This window comes from Macaca fascicularis, chromosome 3 (genome assembly GCF_037993035.2).
Source record: "Macaca fascicularis isolate 582-1 chromosome 3, T2T-MFA8v1.1".
Lineage (NCBI taxonomy): Eukaryota > Metazoa > Chordata > Mammalia > Primates > Cercopithecidae > Macaca > Macaca fascicularis.
Genome location: NC_088377.1, coordinates 21,656,686 through 21,676,109, shown reverse-complemented (window position 1 = coordinate 21,676,109; position 19,424 = coordinate 21,656,686). Strand labels below are relative to the sequence as shown.

Here is a 19,424-nt window from a genome sequence, read left to right as displayed (position 1 = left end):
TGCCAGCTCAGTAGTCATACGCCGATACCAGAGGCTGTACAGAGCACACGTGGCCTAGCAGCTCTGTTTGAGGATGCAACTCCTGATAAACTCATGGCTATGTGAGCGCAGGCAAGGGAAGGCACGTTTTAACTCCAGGAGTCAGAAAATCCATCATGGAGTTATCATATGCTCGAGACCTTGAGAACAGAAGGAATTTCCACAGTGGAGGATGGGAAGGAGATTATCTCCAGGCTTTCCAACTGCAGATGCACAGACATTGTCTCTTCTGCCTTGAGAATATTGAAATCTTCTTTATTTGATTATCTTTTGGACCTACTCTGAATAGCTGCTAAGATAATTTTCATTCTTATAATTGCTGACTAGTTGAGAAGAAGAGGTCCCCACCTACAGAGAAGAAAGGAAGAAAGAGGTGTCCAGAGAAATCCAGGGTCCCCCCCTTCCCATTCAAGGCCATCTGAAAGTATCTCCCCCTGCTTTTTAAGTTCATCGAATGTGTTTAAGAAACCTGCAATTTCCAAGTCCATCAGCCTGTTGAAACAAAACAGCTATAACTATAAATTGAGATCCTTTTAAGATTTTCAATCCTTAGAATTAAAGATATTTATTACAAAATGTAGTTGTATTAAATCATATATGTCAAAATATTACAAATGTGTATTTCATATTAGATAGCTGTTAGTCAAGAACACAAAATTTCCTATCATTTTTCCTAGTGCTCCATTTTTTTAGACCTTTTCTTAATCTATGTTTCTCGTCTAAGACCAAATACAAATGAATCAAAAGTCATTTCAATGTTACATATTGGGTTTCCATACATCCCTGTCGCATCTTTATCAATAGCCTTGCCCAGAGTACACACTTTTGTGCGTCCTTCTTAAAAGCAACATCATTTTTTCATAGTACAGAAATGAAGATTTCATATAACCCCGTCAGGTTCCTTACACAGACCCAAGTTAAAAAGCATCATCTCAATGTCAGTCTCTTGGCTGTCTGCAGGGTAATATGGTGAATTGCTGCCTGTGCTGTAATTTTGTCAGCTCTTTAGTAAATTACATTCAAGGATAAAGAGGACAGAGCTACCTACTGACAAACAACATTCTTTATTCTCCTTTTTCTACAGTGTACTGAATAACACCATAGAGCGTAAGTCATCATATACCCTATATAACAAATGTGTAATTACAACACATGAACCCCAAAAAATGAGCTTCAAAGAATATCATGTTTTTTTTTTTTTTTAAACAGGAAGTGGAAAGATGTTTCAGAACAGTGAGCAAAGTTTAGACGCTGAAATCTTTTAGCAGCATGATGCTTTTGAACATCTGATCTAGGTTTTGATTCTGCTAGCTACATGTATATTTTAGCCTTTGGTCTTGCATTAAAACACCAGTTGCAAATAACGTTAGAAAAATTGGGAACAGAGGAAGGAATATTTCTATTTACTTTATTTTTTAAATTCTGCATATATAAAGGACGTTGCTTGTGGCATCACTGACTCTTTGCAACAATCTTATAAAGTCGCCATTATTAGCATCATGTTACAGCAGAAGCTGTGAGTTGCTGCCAAACTTGCTTACTATCAACCTCTGAAGAGATGAAACAGAGAGTCATACAAGATCTGTTTAAATCCAGTAGCCTTTGACACTTTAAACTTCAGAACACATTGGATTTACAGGCATAAAATTGCCTTAGAGTTTGTAATTTCATGAAAGCAAAAATTCAACTTTTCCTTAAGAACAAATTTAGCATGTATGCCTTGAAACTGGCTTATTAAATAATACGAAAATATTCGTTGTGGCTATTTGACCTCCTAATGCTTAGTTTTATTTAGCAAACATCAAAACAAGATATGTATTAATCCAAAGCAAATATATTTTATTTAATTGGATTATTAATAGTTCACTAACATCATACTGTTGGTATTTTTCTTTTCTATAAATGTTTTATATTCCAGCCTATTTAAAACTTTAGCAACTGAATCCTTTAAAGGACGTAGGTCACACATATTTTCAAACCAACAAAATACTAAAATTCAAGGAACATTAGACGGAATAGGGAAGATGAAATAAAGAAACTAAGACATTTACAAGAATGGAGTTCTTCTGCCACCTTGTGGTTATTCTGTGTTATAACCAGAGGTACATTAAAATATTCAGGGAATTCTTCAGTCAGTCTCTTCAGCCAGGTGTGGCCGCGTGGCTGAGCTCTGGCCAATGGAAGCTGGCCTTGGTCTTTATTGAATGTGGTTATCGTGTTTCCATTTTTTAATTCCTGAATATCACAGCTAATTTTGGTACTGGCGACGACCTCTTTTTGGAAACTTTCTCTTGTGCTGGGTTTAGATTTTTCTCTCCTTGTTTTTCTCCTGTGAAACAAATAAGCATCCTTAGATTTCTAAGCATCCTTAGATTTCATCAAAGATCATCACTTCATCACATCAAAGATTTCACTTCACTCTAGCCAAACTGTCCTCCCTCATTCTCCTGCAACACCTCACACATGGTCCGCTTAGGGTCTTCTACAACCTAAGGTCCCTGGCTGCAACACTCTTTCCTCTGACACCCCTATGGGACTTACTCCACCTCTTTCAAGTACTTGTTCAAATATTTGTTTCTCAGTGACCACCGTATTTAGAAATGCAACTTCTGCTAAAAAACTCCTTATTATTTTATCTTACTTTTTAACAGCAGTTATAACATTCTAACATACTACATAATTTTAATACTTATTATGTTTATTGTCTTTTTTTACATGAATATAAAATCCATGAGAGCAAGGGAGTTTGTTTACTTCACTGCTGTGTGCTCTGAAACAAACAAACAAAACTGCCTGGCACGTTGTAGGCGCTCAAAAAATATTTGTCCAATTACCGAATGAAAGAATTATAACTCCTTCTGTTGGTTAAAGAAACCTGTGGTATAGTGTTTAGCCTCACAAGTATTCAGACACACAAATTAACACAAAGTATCATTTTTTTCTACAATATTAATGAGTCAATTTACATAACCTTTCAATATAATTTCTAAAGCAAGGGAGAATTCAGTGAATTTCATACTCATGTTTTTGTTAAATTGGGAGTTATTTTTAAAATATGTTTGCATAGTCATTAAAATTTCATAACCTTTGACCCAGTAATGCCATGTATTTAGGACATGTATTGCAATGAAAAAAATCCAAAACAAACAAACAAAAAAACACATAGGTTCCATGTGGCCATTTACTGCAGTATTATTAATAATGATAATAAACTGAAAGAAACTACATGTTTAATAATGAAAATAATAAATTAAATTATGTTAACTCTATGCAGTGAACTATGTTGCAACCATTATAATCATAAGGACTGTACTAGAACCTGAAAAATTATTTATGGAACATGTTATATTACAGTGAAATTTTAAACTATGTAATTACACAGTTTTTATATGTATTTAGGAAAAGATTATAAGGAATGTGCAAAAATTAGAATTCTTATACATGGGCAATAAATTAAATCTTCTTGTTGCCTTCATTTCCCAAATGTTCCAATTTATCACCAGAGTTTTTGCAACTCTTTAGTATTTGAAAGGAAAAATAATTATCTTATTCTCAAGTGCTTGACCTTCACCTGAAGTGAATTTGTTCTAAGTTCCAAAAAGTGGTTATTACTTGCTTTTATTGTATTCATCAAGAACAATTTACATCTCTGTGGAAATAGCTTTAGTTAGAGTCATTAGTTAGATTTAAAGTCTTTAGTTAGATTTACTAACACGAAATGAGACATTTATCCAATAAATTCAGGCTGAATTTAACATTAATTCAAGAATTAAAGTGCTGTTCGTTTTTAAATGGGTGTGTTCTACCTAACTACCTGCATGGGTTTAGCTTATAATTGGTTTTGTGGATGTGACTAGGTCCATCATCCTGTCACATTTGAATAAATAGGACTGCCTATAACTGTCTCTCTTTTACACACATCTGTGCCCATCAGTTCATAGCACATTCCCCCAAAATTAATGGGAAACAGCCAGGAGAACAGGGGCTTAGACAAAGGAACTCAAGGCTTGAAGTGACCTCCTCAAAAACTGGCTTCCCCCCACCCTTTATAGCTGAACTGACCTTCAGCCCGTACCAAATCTTGTTTGGTAACCTTGCATCATCTCTCCTTCCTTACCAGCCCTCACTCGGGCTAGCCTTTAGCTTCTGTCTGATGTGGCCTGACTTACTGTTGAGACAGGTTTTTTTTTCCAGGTACCTTGCTGAGCAAAGATTTTGGTTGTGTGGATTTTGCTGTGTTTGGATTTAGGCTATGGCCTAGTACTACTGTTGTAGGATTTTCTCCTTAGTTCACCTAAGAGCCGGGTCCTTGTCACACAGCCATGAAATATTAGGCTCACAGACACTTTAAAGGGTGATAAAAATGGAATTTATGGGGCAAAAAGGAAAAAATGGGAAACGGGGACTCTCAGCAGAGAGAGAGTCCTGCTATACAGGCTTCCGTCCTCACAGATTGAAGCCCGGGTTCTAACCAGGAAGAGGACGGGTCAGGGTCCTCCGCCCTGCAAACGGTGCAAACGTCTGTGGCTCCACCCCGAGTGCACACTCCTCCCAGTGTGCAGGGCGCCTGAAGTTTCTCTGTGGACCCCTTTCCACTTGGCTGTCTCACTACCTTACTGACCCCTATGGGAGGCAGTGCTCTCCCTTGCATTGTCTCCTGCCTGCGTAACTCTCTGCCACCTGCCCCTCCCCAAACAACACTGACAGTGTGGGGATTAACTTTTTGGGTCATCCTATTAACTCCTCAGTGTGAAAAGAAGTCAGACCAACCATTCATTGCTTCTCTTCCTTGTAAAGCTAAAGATTCACATGATAAAAATAAACAAAAACAAAAGACAAAGAACCCAAACTCTCTCTAGGGGTCTTCTAAAGACCCTCCCTAGTGGGAACATTTCACTCTTCACCCCACTGTCAGGCTTGCGGCATGGCTTACTTTGGATAACAAAAGGTGAGCAAACTTTATATTCTACATCCAAGAGAAGCTTTCAGAGCCATCACATCATCCTTCCATTGCTTTGTAGTCCCTCTGCCAAAGACTAACAATATCCTAGATAAGGGCTGCTTCTTCCACTTAGGTCCAGAAATGAATCAGAGCAAGTGTCCTGCAATGAAATTTAAAAAGAAAAAAAAGAAAAGAAAAGAAAAAGAAAACCAAAACCAAAACCAAACCAAACCAACAAACAAAAAAACTGTGTTATTATAGATTACTAAAATGTTTGGAGTCATGTGTTACCACATATAACCCAGCCAACACCTCCTGGTTCATCGTGTGGCTCCCTAACAACACTTAAGGAGACAGCATGATATAGTGGGCTCACTGGCTACCTGGGTGACCTTGGACAAGTTACCTAATCTCACTGCACCATCTGTAGCATTGAGATAATACCTACTGCGTGAGATTGTTGTAATAAATAAATGAGTATATAATAAATGCTCAATAAATGTTAGCTGCTGCATATTACAGTTATTCTACAACAGCACTGATTTCATCCTAATCCGGTGTATTCAGTATCCAACAAAGTATCCAAATCCTACAGTACTCCATCTAGGTAGATTTTCCAAATGTCTTTAATTGACCATGTCCTTTTTGTTTAGTCCCTTCATATGGCCCCTTCTGTTGGCTTCCTTTTGCCATTGTTTTTTTTCTCTTTTCCCTTTAAGCTAGCAAAGACTATAACATATATTTAAACAGGATCCAAATACCTTTGATATGGATTGGCCATGTCCCCATCCAAATCTTATCTTGTAGCTCCCATAATCCTCACGTGTCAAGGGAGGAACCCAGTGGGAGGTAATTTAATTATGGGTGTGGGTTTTTCCCATGCTGTTCTCCTGATAGTGAATACATCTCACGAGATCCAATGGTTTTATAAAGGGCAGTTCCCCTGCATATGCTCTCTTGCCTGCCACCATATAAGATGTGCCTTTACTCCTCCTTCACTTTCCACCATGATCGTGAGGCATTACCAGCCATGTGGAACTGTGAGTCCATGAAACCTCTTTTTTTAAGAAAATTACCCAGTCTCAGGTATTTCTTCATAGCAGTATGAAAATGGACTAATACAACCTTCAGAATATTCAGCTCATCTTCACTTAATTCTCTGAGTTTTATACTTTCATATATTTCGATCTGTTCTCTGCCTTAAACCAAACTCCAAATAAATAATTTTAAGTACCAAAATTTCTGCTCAAAGGACATTCTAGGACATAGTATGTTCAATTTGTAAACACTTAGAAATACCTTAAATGGTCACAAGTTATGGTGGCAGAGTCTCAAGGAAAACTCTTTTTAGAAACCATTCTTTTCTACTTTCATGTTCTTAAGGGTGGGGAATAATGTTGTTTTCTGTTTTCTCTACATGAGACAATTATACAAAAAGACAACCTTTGTTTCTTAGAAGTCCTATAATTTTTGTGTCTTTAGTTTCTTTACCGCCTTCTATTTTTCCCACGCAAAGCATCTTTAATCATCTGTGACACTGATTTTTACTGCAACCCATTTTCTGGATTCTATAGACAGAGATACAAGCTTTAAATTACCAAAATCTCACTGTTCAAAAACACCTCATTTTTCAAGGCAAGAAAATAAAATAAAAAGTTCTTTCTCAAAGTCAAAACAATTCTTTTCTGCTCAGCTTTCTAGATGCCTAAGGGCTTTTTGATTGTTCTTATTCCCTGACTTTCTAGCTATCCATCTGACCTTCAGCTTCTCTGTCAATCCAATTGGTTCATTATTTTCTTACCAAAATCATCTTCTTAAAATTTAAATTTGATCATTTTACTTTCTGGGGAAGAAAACCTCCATGTGCTCTCCAATAGCAATAGAACAAAGGTCAAATTACTTTGCATAATCCTTATCGCTATCCTTTTCTTTCCTAAAGCCCCTTCTTCCCCTCATTCCTGTGATGTCACCTACTTCCCCTTCTCTGGCCTTATTCCCTAGCTCCTTTCCAGTCTCCTCCTTTTCCTTCTAGATCTGTGAATGTAGAAATGCTCCATAAGTATGCCTTCAACCTTCTGCTTTTCTCTCTGTATATCCTCTTCCCAGAGAGCTCAAATGTTCCCAAGTTGTCCCTGATAACTACCTCCAAACACCACCTTGAGCAGTGCTACCCAACACAAATATGTGAGCTGCAAACAGAAACTACACATGTAGTTTTAAAATTTCCAGTAGCCACATTTAAAAAGTAAGGAGGAGCTGATGGACTTATTTTAATCATATATTTATTTAACTGAATATATTCAAAATATTATGATTTTAACATGTAGCTAATATTCTTAAATTGACATATTTTATATTTTGTAACTGTCTTAGAAATGGATGTACATTACACTTACAGTATATCCCAGTTAGGATTAGCCACATTTTGTTAGCCACAGTCTTCAATGGCCACATGTGCCCAATGGCTACCATATTCAACAGTGCAGATCTAATGCTCTAAACATTTTCTCCAAGTGTGTCTTTGCTAACCCACTCAACATCTGCCCAAGAATGTCCTCCCAGCACTTCAACCTCCAGGTCTAAAACAAAATACATTTCCCTCCTGCATTCCCTAGTGCCTCATAAAAGTACCAGCTCCCCTTCCTGACTTCCTTGTAGCTACCAATAGGCCCCCAAATAGACCAATACTTGGGTTCTATAACTATTCAAATATTGAGGAAGCAGAAGGAATCTTTCAGGTCGTCCTATCCAACCCCTAGGATTTTCCTCTACAGAGGGGTTCCTAACATTTGGCTAAAGCTGTGAGCCTCCTGATATTGTAGACAAAACGTGCCTACCTGGATTTTTCTGGCCAAAAAAAAAAAAAAAAAATCTTTAGCTTTAAACAAGAGTTTAAACACCATGACCCAGGCTCAGCTCTGCCTCTTCTCTCTTCTGTAATGGCCATACCCAATTTATTACCAAATCCTGCTCATTCAGCCTTCCAGATCTCTCTAATGCAAACCTACTTCTCCCTTCCCACTACCACTGACTTAAGATTTTGCGCATATTTCTTGGAGTGCTTTAGCTACAAGAGCAAGAGACTCTGCCAGGGATCAATGGGGCCAGTCTGCTATTGCCAAAAGAGTGGCTATAGCTTGATCACACATGAATACCCAAGATAGATTCAACTAGGCTGAAAAGATTAGAAAGCAGAATCAAAACCAGGTCAGTGGGAAGATGAACTCTGACTAGTGCTGCAGCCAGACTGTAGCAAGGGATGTCTCAGCCATTGAAGAGGTCATGTCTGACACACCACTGGGGTCCTTGGTTTGTAAATCTCAGTGCTCTAAGAAGAGAATGGCTGAGTTGTGTTGTTTTATTTTGTTTTGTTTTGTTGTTTTAAGGAACCCTCAGTATTTCCCTGTTCAGATACGTGGGGCAAACCTGACCTTCCTCTGCTGTGCTTGCATCCTTGTCAAACATATTGGTTCTCATCTCTGCAAGATATTTTCTGGCATCCTCAGGCTACCAGAATTGTGGGGGCATTGTAGGGGAGCATTCTCTGTGTCTGAGTAGAGACTGTTTCCCTCCAAAGTCTGACAATTCCTCCAAGTCTCTACCTTTTCCGGATCTAGTAACAGATTTCTGGAAGTTGGACTTTGAACTACAACCTTGACAAATGATATAGTCTCAATTCTCCACTCTTTCACTGGATTTTACTCCCCATTGCATTCTGCAACCTCTGATAAATTAAACATCCTCTTTTAAACATATGATAGCACTCCTCTTCTTTATATCCTTTTTAAATATATAATTTAGTTTCTGGGATACATGTGAAGAATGTGCAGGTTTGTTACATAGGTATGCACGTGCCATGGTGGTTTGCTGCACCCATCAACCCATCATCTACATTAAGTATTTCTCCTAATGCTATCCCCTCCCCTAGTCCCCCAGCCCCCGACAGGTCCTGGTTTGTGATGTTCCCCTCCCTGTGTCCAAGTGTTCTTATAGTTCATCTCCCACTTATGAGAAGATGCAGTATTTGGTTTTCTATTCCTGTGTTAGTTTGCTAAGAATGATGGTTTCCAGCTTCATCCATGTCCCTGCAAAGGACGTGAACTCATCCTTTTTCACTGCATAGTATTCCATGGTATACATGTGATGCATTTTCGTTATCCAGTCTGTCACTGATGGGCATTTGGGTTGGTTCCAAGACTTTCCTATTGTAAATAGTTCTGCAATAAACATACTTGTGCATGTGTCTTTATAGTAGAATGATTTATAATCCTTTGAGTATATATCTAGTAATGGGATTTCTGAGACAAATGGTATTTCTAGTTCTAGATCCTTGAGGAATCACCATACTGTTTTCCACAATGGTTGAACTACTTCACACTCCCACCAATAGGGTGAAAGCATTCCCATTTCTCCATATCCTCTCCAGCATCTGTTGCTTCCTGACTTCTTAATGATCGCCATTCTAACTGGCATGAGATAGTATCACATTGTGGATTTGATTTGCATTTCTCTAATCACCAGTAATGATGAGCTTTTTTTCATATGTTTGTTGATCACATAAATGTCTTCTTTTGAGGTGTCTGTTCATATCCTTTGCACATTTTCTGATGGGGTTGATTTTTTCTGGTAATTTTGCTTCAGTTTCTTGTAGATTCTGGATATCAGCCCTTTTTCAGATGGATTGTAAAAATTTTCTCCCACTCTATAGGTTGTCTGTTCACTCTAATGATAGTTTCTTTTGCTGTGCAGAAGCTCTTTAATTTAATTAGATCCCATTTGTCAATTTTGGCTTTTGTTGCCATAGCTTTTGGTGTTTTAGTCATGAAGTATTTGCCCATGACTATGTCCTGAATGGTATTGCCTAAGTTTTCTTCTATGGGTTTTACGGTTTTAGGTCTTATGTTTAAGTCTTTAGTCCATCCTGAGTTAATTTTTATATAAGGTGTACAAAAGGGGTCCAGTTTCAGTTTTCTGAATATGGCTAGCCAGTTTTACCAACAGCATTTATTAAATAGGGAATTATTTCACCATTGCTTGTTTTTGTCAGGTTTGTCAAAGATCAGATGGTCATAGATGTGTGGCGTTATTTCTGAGGCCTCTGTTCTGTTCCATTGGTCAATGTATCTGTTTTGGTACCAGTGCCATGCTATTTTGGCTAGTGTAGCCTTGTAGTATAGTTTGAAGTCAGATAACATGATGCCTTCAGCTTTGCTCTTTTTGCTTAGGTTTGTCTTGGCTATACCAACTCTTTCTTGGTTCCATATGAAATTTAAAGTCGTTTTTTCTAATTCTGTGAAGAAAGTCAATGGTAGTTGATGGAGATAGCATTGAATCTATAAATTACTTTGGGCAGTATGGCCATTTTCACGATATTGATTCTTCCTATCCAAGTGCATGGAGTGTCTTTCCATTTGTTTGTGTCCTCTCTTATTTCCTTTAGCAGTGGTTTGCAGTTCTCCTTGAAGAGGTCCTTCACCTCCCTTGTAAGTTGTATTCCTAGGTATTTTATTCTCTTTGTGGCAGTTGTGAATGGGAGTTTTTGGCTCTCTGTTTGTCTGTTACTTGTGTATTGGAATGCTTGTGATTTTTACATTGATTTTGTATCCTGATAATTCACTGAAGTTGCTTATCAGCTTAAAGAGATTTTGGGCTGGAATGACTGGGTTTTCTAAATATACCATCATGTCATCTGCAAACAGAGACAAGTTGACTTCCTCTCTTCCTATTTGAATATGCTTTATTTCTTTCTCTTGCCTATTTGCCCTGGACAGAACTTCCAATACTATGTTTAATAGGAGTGGGGAGATTGGGCATCCTTGTCTTGTGCCAGTTTTCAAACAGAATGAAGCATTCCAGTTTTTGCCCATTATGATATTGTCTGTGGGTTTGTCATAAACAGCTCGTGTTATTTTAAGATACATTCCATCAACAACTAGTTTATTGAGAGCTTTTGGCATGAAGGGGTGTTGCAGTTTATCAGAGGCCTTTTCTGCATCTGTTGAGAAAATCATGTGGTTTTTGTCATTGGTTCTGTTTATGTGATGGATTACCTTGATTGATTTGCATATGTTGAACCAGGCTTGCATCCCAGGGATGAAGCCGACTTGATCGTGGGGGATAAGTTTTTGATGTGCTGCTGGATTCTGTTTGCCAGTATTTTATTGAGGATTTTCACATCGAAGTTCATCAGGAATATTGGCCTGAAATTTTCTTTGTTGTGTCTCTGCCAGGTTTTGGATCAGGATGATGCTGGCCTCATAAAATGAGTTAGGCAGGAGTCCTTCTTTTTCTATTTTTTGGAATAGTTTCATAAGCAATGGTACCAGCTCTTCTTTGTACCTCTGGTAGAATTTGGCTGTGAATCCCTCTGGTGCTGGGCTTTTTTAAGTTGGTAGGCTAATAATTACTACCTCAATTTCAGAACTTGTTATTGGTCTATTCAGGGATTCGACTTCTTTCTGGTTTAGTCTTGGGAGGGTGTATGTGTCCAGAAATTTATCCATTTCTTCTAGATTTTCTAGTTTATTTGCAGAGAGGTGTTTATAGTATTCTCTGATGGTAGTTTGTATTTCTCTGGGACCAGTGGTGGTATCCCGTTTATCATTTTTTATTGTGTCTATTTGATTCTTCTCTCTTTTCTTCTTTATTAGTCTGGCTAGTGGTCTATCTATTTTGTTGATCTTTTCAAAAATCCAGTTCCTAGATTCATGGATTTTTTGAAGGGTTTTTGTATCCCTATCTCCTTCAGTTCTACTCTGAACTTTGTTATGTCTTGCCTTCTGCTAGCTTTTCAACTGGTTTGCTCTTGCTTCTCTAGTTCTTTTAATTGTGATGTTAAGGTGTCAATTTTAGATCTTTTCTGCTTTCTCCTGTGGGCATTCAGTGCTATAAATTTCCCTCTAAACACTGCTTTAGCTGTGTCCCAGAGATTCTGGTACACTGTGTCTTTGTTCCTATTGGTTTCAAAGAACTTATTTGTTTCTGCCTTAATTTCATTATTTACCCAGTAGTCATTCAGAAGCAGGTTATTCAGTTTCCATGTAGTTGTGTGGTTTCGAGTGAGTTTCTTAATCCTGAGTTCTAATTTGATTGTACTGTGGTCTGAGAGACTGTTTGTTATGATTTCTTTTCTTTTGCATTTGCTGAGGAGTGTTTTACTTCCAATTATGTGGTCAATTTTAGAATAAGTGCAATGTGGTGTTGAGAAGAATGTATATTCTGTTGATTTGGGGTGGAGAGTTCTGTAAATGTCTATTAGGTCTGCTTGGTCCAGAGTTGCAATCAAATTCTGAATATCCTTGCTAATTTTCTGTCATGTTGACCTGTCTAATATTGACAGCGGGGTGTTAAAATCTTACACTGTTACTATGTGGGAGTCTTAAGTCTCTTTATAGGTCTCTAAGAACTTGCTTTATGAACCTGGGTGCTCCTGTATTCGGTGCATATATATTTAGGATAGTCAGCTCTTCTTGTTGCATTGATCCCTTTAACATTATGTAATGCCCTTCTTTGTCTTTTTTGACCTTTGATGGTTTAAAGCCTGTCTTATCAGAGACTAGGATTGCAACCCCTGCTTTTTTTTTTTTTTTTTTTTTTGCTTTCAATTTGCCTGGTAAATATTCCTCCATCCCTTTATTTTGAGCCTATGTGTTTCTTTACACGGGAGATGGGTCTCCTGAATACAGCACACCAACGGGTCATGACTCTGTATCACATTTGCCAGTCTGTGTCTTTTAATTGGGGCATTTAGCCCATTTATGTTTAAGGTTAATATTGTTATGTGTGAATTTGATCCCTTCATTATGATGCTAGCTGGTTATTTTGCTCATTCATTGACGCCCTTTCTTCATGGTGTCAATGGTCTTAACAGTTTGGTATGTTTTTGCAGTGGCTGCTACTGGTTTTTCCTTTCCATATTTAGTGCTTCCCTCAGGAGCTCTTGTAAGGCAGGCCTGGTGGTGACAAAATCTCTCAGCATTTGCTTGTCCATAAAGGATTTTATTTCTCCTTTGCTTATGAAGCTTAGTTTGACTGGATACGAAATTCTGAGTTGAAAATTCTTTTTATTTAAGAATGTTGAATATTGGCCCCCACTCTCTTCTGGCTTGTAGGGTTTCTGCAGAGAGATCTGCTGTTAGTTTGATGGGTAACCTTTGTCGGTAACCCAACATTTCTCTCTGGCTGCCCTTAATATTTTTTCCTTATTTCAACACTGGTAAATCTGATGATTATGTGTTTTGGGGTTGCTCTTCTAGAGGAGTATTTTTCTGGTGTTCTACGTATTTCCTGAATTTGGACGTCAGCCTGTGTGGCTAGGTTGGGGAAGTTCTCCTGGATAATATCCTGAAGAGTGTTTTCCAACTGAATCCATTCTCCCTGTCACTTTCAGGTACACAAATCAAACACAGGTTTGGTTTTTTCACATATTCTCATATTTCTTGGAGGCTTTGTTCATTCCTTTTCATTCTTTTTTCTTTAATCTTCTCACTTTATTTCATTAAGTTGACCTTCAATCCTTGATATCCTTTCTTCATCTTGATCGATTCAGCTATTGATATTTGTGTATGCTTCACGAAGTTCTTGTGCTGTGTTTTTCAGCTTCATCGGGTCATTTATGTTGTTCTCTAAACTGGTTATTCTAGTTAGCAATTCCTCTAACCTTTCTTAAAGTTCTTAGCTTCCTTGCATTGGGTTAGAACATGAGGAGTTTAGTTCAGAAGAGTTTGTTATTACCCACCTTCTGAAGCTTACTTCTGTCAATTCATCAAACTCATTCTCCATCCAGTTTTGTTCTCTTGCTGGCAAGGAGTTGTTATCCTTTGAAGGAGAAGAGGTGTTCTGTTTTTCTGAATTTTTAGGCTTTTGTGCTGGTTTTTCCTCATCTTCATGGATTTATCTACCTTTGGTCTTTGATATTGGTGACCCTCAGATGGGGTCTCTGAGTGGGCATGCTTTTTGTTAATGTTGATGCTATTCCTTTCTGTTTGTTAGTTTTCCTTCTAATAGTCAGGCCCCTCTGCTGCAGGTCTGCTGGAGTTTGCTGGAGGTCCACTCCAGACCCTGTTTGCCTGGGTATCACCAGAAGAGACTGCAAAACAGCCAAGATTGCTGCCTGTTCCTTCCTCTGGAAGCTTTGTCCTAGAGGAGCACCTGCCAGATGCCAGCCAGAGGTCTCCTCTATGAGATGTCTGTCCACCCCTGCTGGGAGGTGTCTCCCAGTCAGGAGGCATGGGGGTCAGGGACGAACTTGAGGAGGCGGTCTATCCATTAGCAGCTCTGGAGCACTGTGCTGGGAGATCCACTGCTCTCTTCAGAGCTGGCAGGCAGGAACGTTTAAGTCTGCTGAAGCTGCACCCACAGCCCCCCATTCCCCCAGGTGCTCTGTCCCAGGGAGACGGGAGTTTTATCTATAAGCCCACGACTGGTGCTGCTGCCTTTCTTTCAGAGATGCCCTGCCCAGAGAAGAGGAATCTAGAGAGGCAGTCTGGCTACAATGGCTTTGCGAAACTGCAGTGAGCTCTGCCTAGTTCAAACTTCCCAGGAGCTTTGTTTATACCGTGAGGGGAAAACTGCCTTTCCAAGCCTCAGCAATGATGGATGCCCTTCCCTCCACCAAGCTTGAGCATCCCATGTCAACTTCAGACTGCTGTGCTGGAAGTGAGAATTTCAAGCCAGTGGATCTTAGCTTGCTGGGCTCAGTGGGGTTGGGATCCACTGAGTTAGACCACATGGCTCCTGGGCTTCAGCCCCTTTTCCAGGGGTATGAACAGTTCTCTCACTAGTGTTCCAGGCACCACTGGGGTGTGAAAAAAAAAATCCTGCAGTTAGCTGGGTGTCTGCCCTAATAGCCACCCAATTTTGTGCTTGAAACCCAGGGCTCTGGTGTTGTAGGCACCCAAGGGAATCTCCTGGTCTGCAGGTTGTGAAGACCATGGGAAGAGTGTAGTATTTGGGCCGGAATGCACTGTTCCTCATGGCACAGTCCCTCACAGCTTCCCTTAGCTTGGGGAGGGAGTTCCCTGACGTTTTGCCCTTCCCAGTGAGGCGACACCCCACCCTGCTTTGGCTCACCCTCCGTGGGCTGTACCTACTGTTTAACCAGTCCCAATGAGATGAGCCAGGTGCCTCAGTTGAAAATGCAGAAACCACTCACCTTCTGCATTGATCCCGCTGGGAGCTGCAGACCAGAGCTGTTCTTATTCAGTCATCTTGCCAGCTACCCCTTTATATTCTTATTAGTGTTCCACATGGAAAAAATCCATGAAATCAAAACTCCCTAGCATTGAACTCAAGACCTCCCTGGGATCTGCTCTCAAAAATACCTTTGGATTATATCTTTTCTATTATTCTACCCAAAACTAACACTCCAGAAGAGGGCTATCAGTGCTTTTTATTTTTTGCTATTCATTTGCCTCATACTTCCCAAAGGACAATTCCAAAGCTATGTAAAATCAATAGCATTAGGTGAAAGTCACTGCACCCTGAAACACAGTCTCCAGTGTAGGCATACCAATGCATGTTAATGAAAGCAAAGAAACTGGCCATGAATAATTTAAAGTTTCTAAGTTGTCTGAACTTCTCAGGCCTAGGAGTCCTGTTTCAGATTTATAAACTCACCCATGACAGCCTTTATCAGAGCCCCTGCCCCTCCATGCAAAGCTGAATAGGCAGACAACAGTCACACTCCTTATACCAGACACTGAAACTGAAAAATGCCCCCAGATTCCTACAAATGAGACTAAAGTGCCCTCTAGACATGTTTTGGCCCTGAAGCAAATTCCCGTTTGGACGTCCTGCCATCTTCTCACTTCTACAGAGATTTAAGCCACCTGGAAAACGTTGATGTTTCACAAAGCAAAGGGACAGTGAGAACATCTACTACGTGTCTCTCAAGCAAAGGCAACGTCTCCGAGATCAAACCCTTCAGCTGTTCACTGAAAAATCTCCCGTTTTACACTAGCACTATCACTAAAAGCATGAGGTTTTGTTTCTCCCACAGACTGCTCACTCATCACAGTACACATGGCTGTCACATCATTAAGGTCCTTATCTCTACTCACCAGCATAACCAGAGTCAAACTTGAGAGAATACTGAGGGTGTTGAGTTGTCTGTGTCATTCATCAAAATGCCTGCTTGGGAAAAAGCAGCTCATTGCTGGAAAAAAATAATGCTTCAGTCTTCATATCTCTCTTTATACCTCTCTTCATACCTCTCTCTCCTCAGAGAGAGAATATCCAAAGCTGCCAAAATTCAGAAAGACTCTCTCCTTGATCTAATTCTAGTCAGGCTCCTCTAAACCCTTTAGACATCGACCTTGGTGTCCATCCTTGTCATGCCTGCATGACCCAGTTGTAGCAAAAATCCTATCAAGTCAGTTTAGTGAGAATCCTCACCCTTGATAACTGATTACAGTCCTCATCTTCACCATCCCCTAAGTGATGTCTAATCATCCGGACCTGCCTTCAGCAAGAATCGTATCAAGTCAGTTTACCCAGAATTCTTCCCTACCCCTTGTGATGGTTAATGTTAAGTGTCAACTTGATTGGATTGAAGTATGCAAAGTATTGTTCCTGGGTGTATCTGTGAGGATGTTACCAAAGGAGATTATCATTTGAGTCAGTGGACTGGGAGAGGCAGACCCACCCTCAGTCTGGTGGGCACCATCTAATCAGCTGCCAGTGCAGCTAGGATAAAGCAGGCAGAAGTTAGGACAGGACATGCTGAGTCTTCCCAGCCTTCATCTTTCTCCCATGCTGGTTGTTTCCTGCCCTCGAACATTGAACTCCAAGTTCTTCAGCTTTTGGACTCTTGCACTTACACCAGTGGTTTGCCAGGGGCTCTCAGGCTTTTGACTACAGACTGAAGGCTGCACTTCCGGCTTCCCTACTTTTGAGGTTTTGGGACTTGAACTGGTTTCCTTGCTTCTAAGCTTGCAGACAGCCTATTGCGGGACTTCTCCTTGTGATCGTCTCAGTCAATACTCCTAATAAACTTCCTTTCATATTAACATCTATCTTATTAGTTCTTTCCATCTCGAGAACCCTAATACAGCCCTTAAGTTTCCTCTTACTAAGTTTCCACCCATTGACTTTCACACTTCTGTTTGTCTATAAATCCCCCTCGTTTGCAGTATATTCAGAACTGAGCCCAGTTCTGTATTGAGGTCTCTTTCCCCCTGTTGCAATATCCTGAATATAATCTGCTTTCTCATGCTCTAACTTCTGTCCAGTTCTGATTGTCTTTGACATCGTCAACAAACCATTTCCCAGCACCTCCTGTTCAATCAATAAGGATTCACAGAGTTTATATACATCCTTGGGAAATGAATGAGAGGCTGTTGGTTTCTACGCAAAATTCCTTGTGAATTAGGAAAGGGATTTCGTTTAAAAATTATATTCTATAATTTGGAAAGGATGCATTTATTTATTTATTATTTTTATTTTATTTATTTATTTTACGAGATGGAGTTTGGTCTGTGGCCCAGGCTGGAGTGCAATGGCATGATCTCGGCTCACTGCAACCTCCACCTCCCAAGTTCAAGCTATTCTGCTTCAGCCTCCCAAGTAGCTGGGACTACAGGCGCACACCACCACTCCCAGCTAGTCTTTGTATTTTTAGTAGAGGTGGGGTTTCACCATATTGGCCAGGCTGGTCTAGAACTCCTGACCTCAAATGATCCACCTGCCTCGGCCTCCCAAAGGGCTGGGATTACAGGTGTGAGCCACCGTGTACAGCCTGGAATGCATTTATTTTAAAATAAGTTTATTCAAAAGAAATATACTTATTTGAATCTGGGCTAAATATGATAGATGAAATGGTAATTTAGAATGTCCAAGCTCTTCTCAATAATGTAACAAATCTCTCTTACAGCACACATTAATATTATGACTTAAAGATCCTTTTTAAAATTCTAAAAAACAAAATAAGAAAGGAAGAAATTGAGGGGAAAAGGAAGGGAAGGAGAGGAAAAAGGCAGAAAAGATGGGAGGGAGAGAAGGTAGGACGACAGAAGGGAAATAGGAAGCAAGAAGAGAAAGGAAGTAGAGAAGGATAAAGAGAAAATGAGGTAAAAAAAACAGAGAAGAAAAGTAAGAAAGAAGAAAGGGAGAAAGGAGAGAAGGAAGGAAAGAAAGAGGTAGAGAGAAAAAGGAGGGAAAAAACATCTCAAATCACATTAATATAGTAAATGCAATGCTTTATTAATCATGTATAAAACTACAACTATTAATCATTACTTTTCCATGTGTAATTAAAATATTAAATTATTTTGCTTGCATTAATCATGGTTAGTGAAAAGCTGCTAACACCACTTTTTCTTCAAATTTTTATTAATAAATATAGGGAAAATACAGAGTTATTCATAAAATTAAAGAGAAGCTTTTAAGATGAAGGATTATAATTTGAAAGTCTTTGTACCTGTGATTCTTCCAAAACAGCTGGAAGATGGGATCTTTGTTGCCCTCATCTTATTCTGGGTGTGCAATGATGAGGTTCTCTAGATTCTGAAGTCAAACTCTGGACTCTAGAGGAAATCTGGAATTTTCGGTGCTTGCTAATAAATAACATAAATACAGCTCACTCACTCAGTCTTATTTCTTAGCAACAGCAGAAAATGCATCTGGTATGTGCCTTGCCCTCAGTAGTTCCTCAATACTCCTCACATGTGAAAAAATATTGTTTTTTGTGTTTCGGAATATTGCCAGTGAACTACAGATAAGGCAGCGAGTGTAATGAAAACAAAAATAAAATAGAAGTATATAAATAACTAAAAAGAAACACAAATTACCATTTGTTTCTGTAAATCTTTGTATATTTTGGGGAAATCTATATTTGCAGGAATTTGGAGGAAAAGTCAACATGAAACAAAGGTTTTCCAGGTGTTCATTAGAGTGTCACAGGTAGGGTTCTCTGGAAGAAACATGGAGGTGGGGTTTGAGGTTACAGTCTACGAAGGGAAGGGAGGGGAAGAAGGATTATGCAGAAGCCACTCTGGGATGCAGGTGCCTCCAAGATGATCCATGTGCTTTGTTTCCTCCGAAAATAATACACTGGAAACACTTTGGGGCCTTTTTTTTTTTTAGGCGGAGTCTTGCTCTGTCACCCAGGCAAGAGTGCAATGGGCAATCTTGGCTCACCGCAACCTCCACCTCCTGGGTTCAAGCAGTTCCCCTGCCTCAGCCTGCCAAGTAGCAGTGATTACAGGCTCACACCACCATGCCTGGCTATTTCATTTTTTTTTTTTTTTCGTATTTGTTGGCCAGGCTGGTTTCAAACTCCTGACCTCAGGTGATCCACCTGCCTTGGCCTCCCAAAGTAGGGGACATTGTTCTTAAAAAGTTAAAGGATACAAAATTAAAAAGCTAGATAGGAGGAATAGGTTCTAATGTTCTAGACTACTATAGGATGATTATATTTAATAATAATAAACATTATAGTTTCAAA

At 39.4% G+C, this 19,424-nt stretch overlaps 1 protein-coding gene across 6 annotated transcripts in view; it reads right to left on the bottom strand.

Moving 5' to 3' along the window:
• Positions 1 to 1,084: 1,084 nt before the first annotated feature.
• MRPL39 (mitochondrial ribosomal protein L39) overlaps positions 1,085 to 19,424 on the bottom strand; it is a 237,688-nt gene continuing 219,348 nt past the window's right edge. For 4 of the 6 annotated variants that reach the window (XM_074034187.1, XM_074034189.1, XM_065541442.2 and 1 more), the window contains one exon: positions 1,085 to 2,368. Coding sequence is in view for 3 of the 6 variants with exons in the window: in XM_065541442.2 (XP_065397514.1) it covers positions 2,029 to 2,368 (340 nt within the window). In the remaining 3 variants the exon portion in view is untranslated. The remainder of the gene's footprint in view (positions 2,369 to 19,424) is intronic. The other 2 variants (XM_065541441.2, XM_045389202.2) reach the window with 2 other exon arrangements.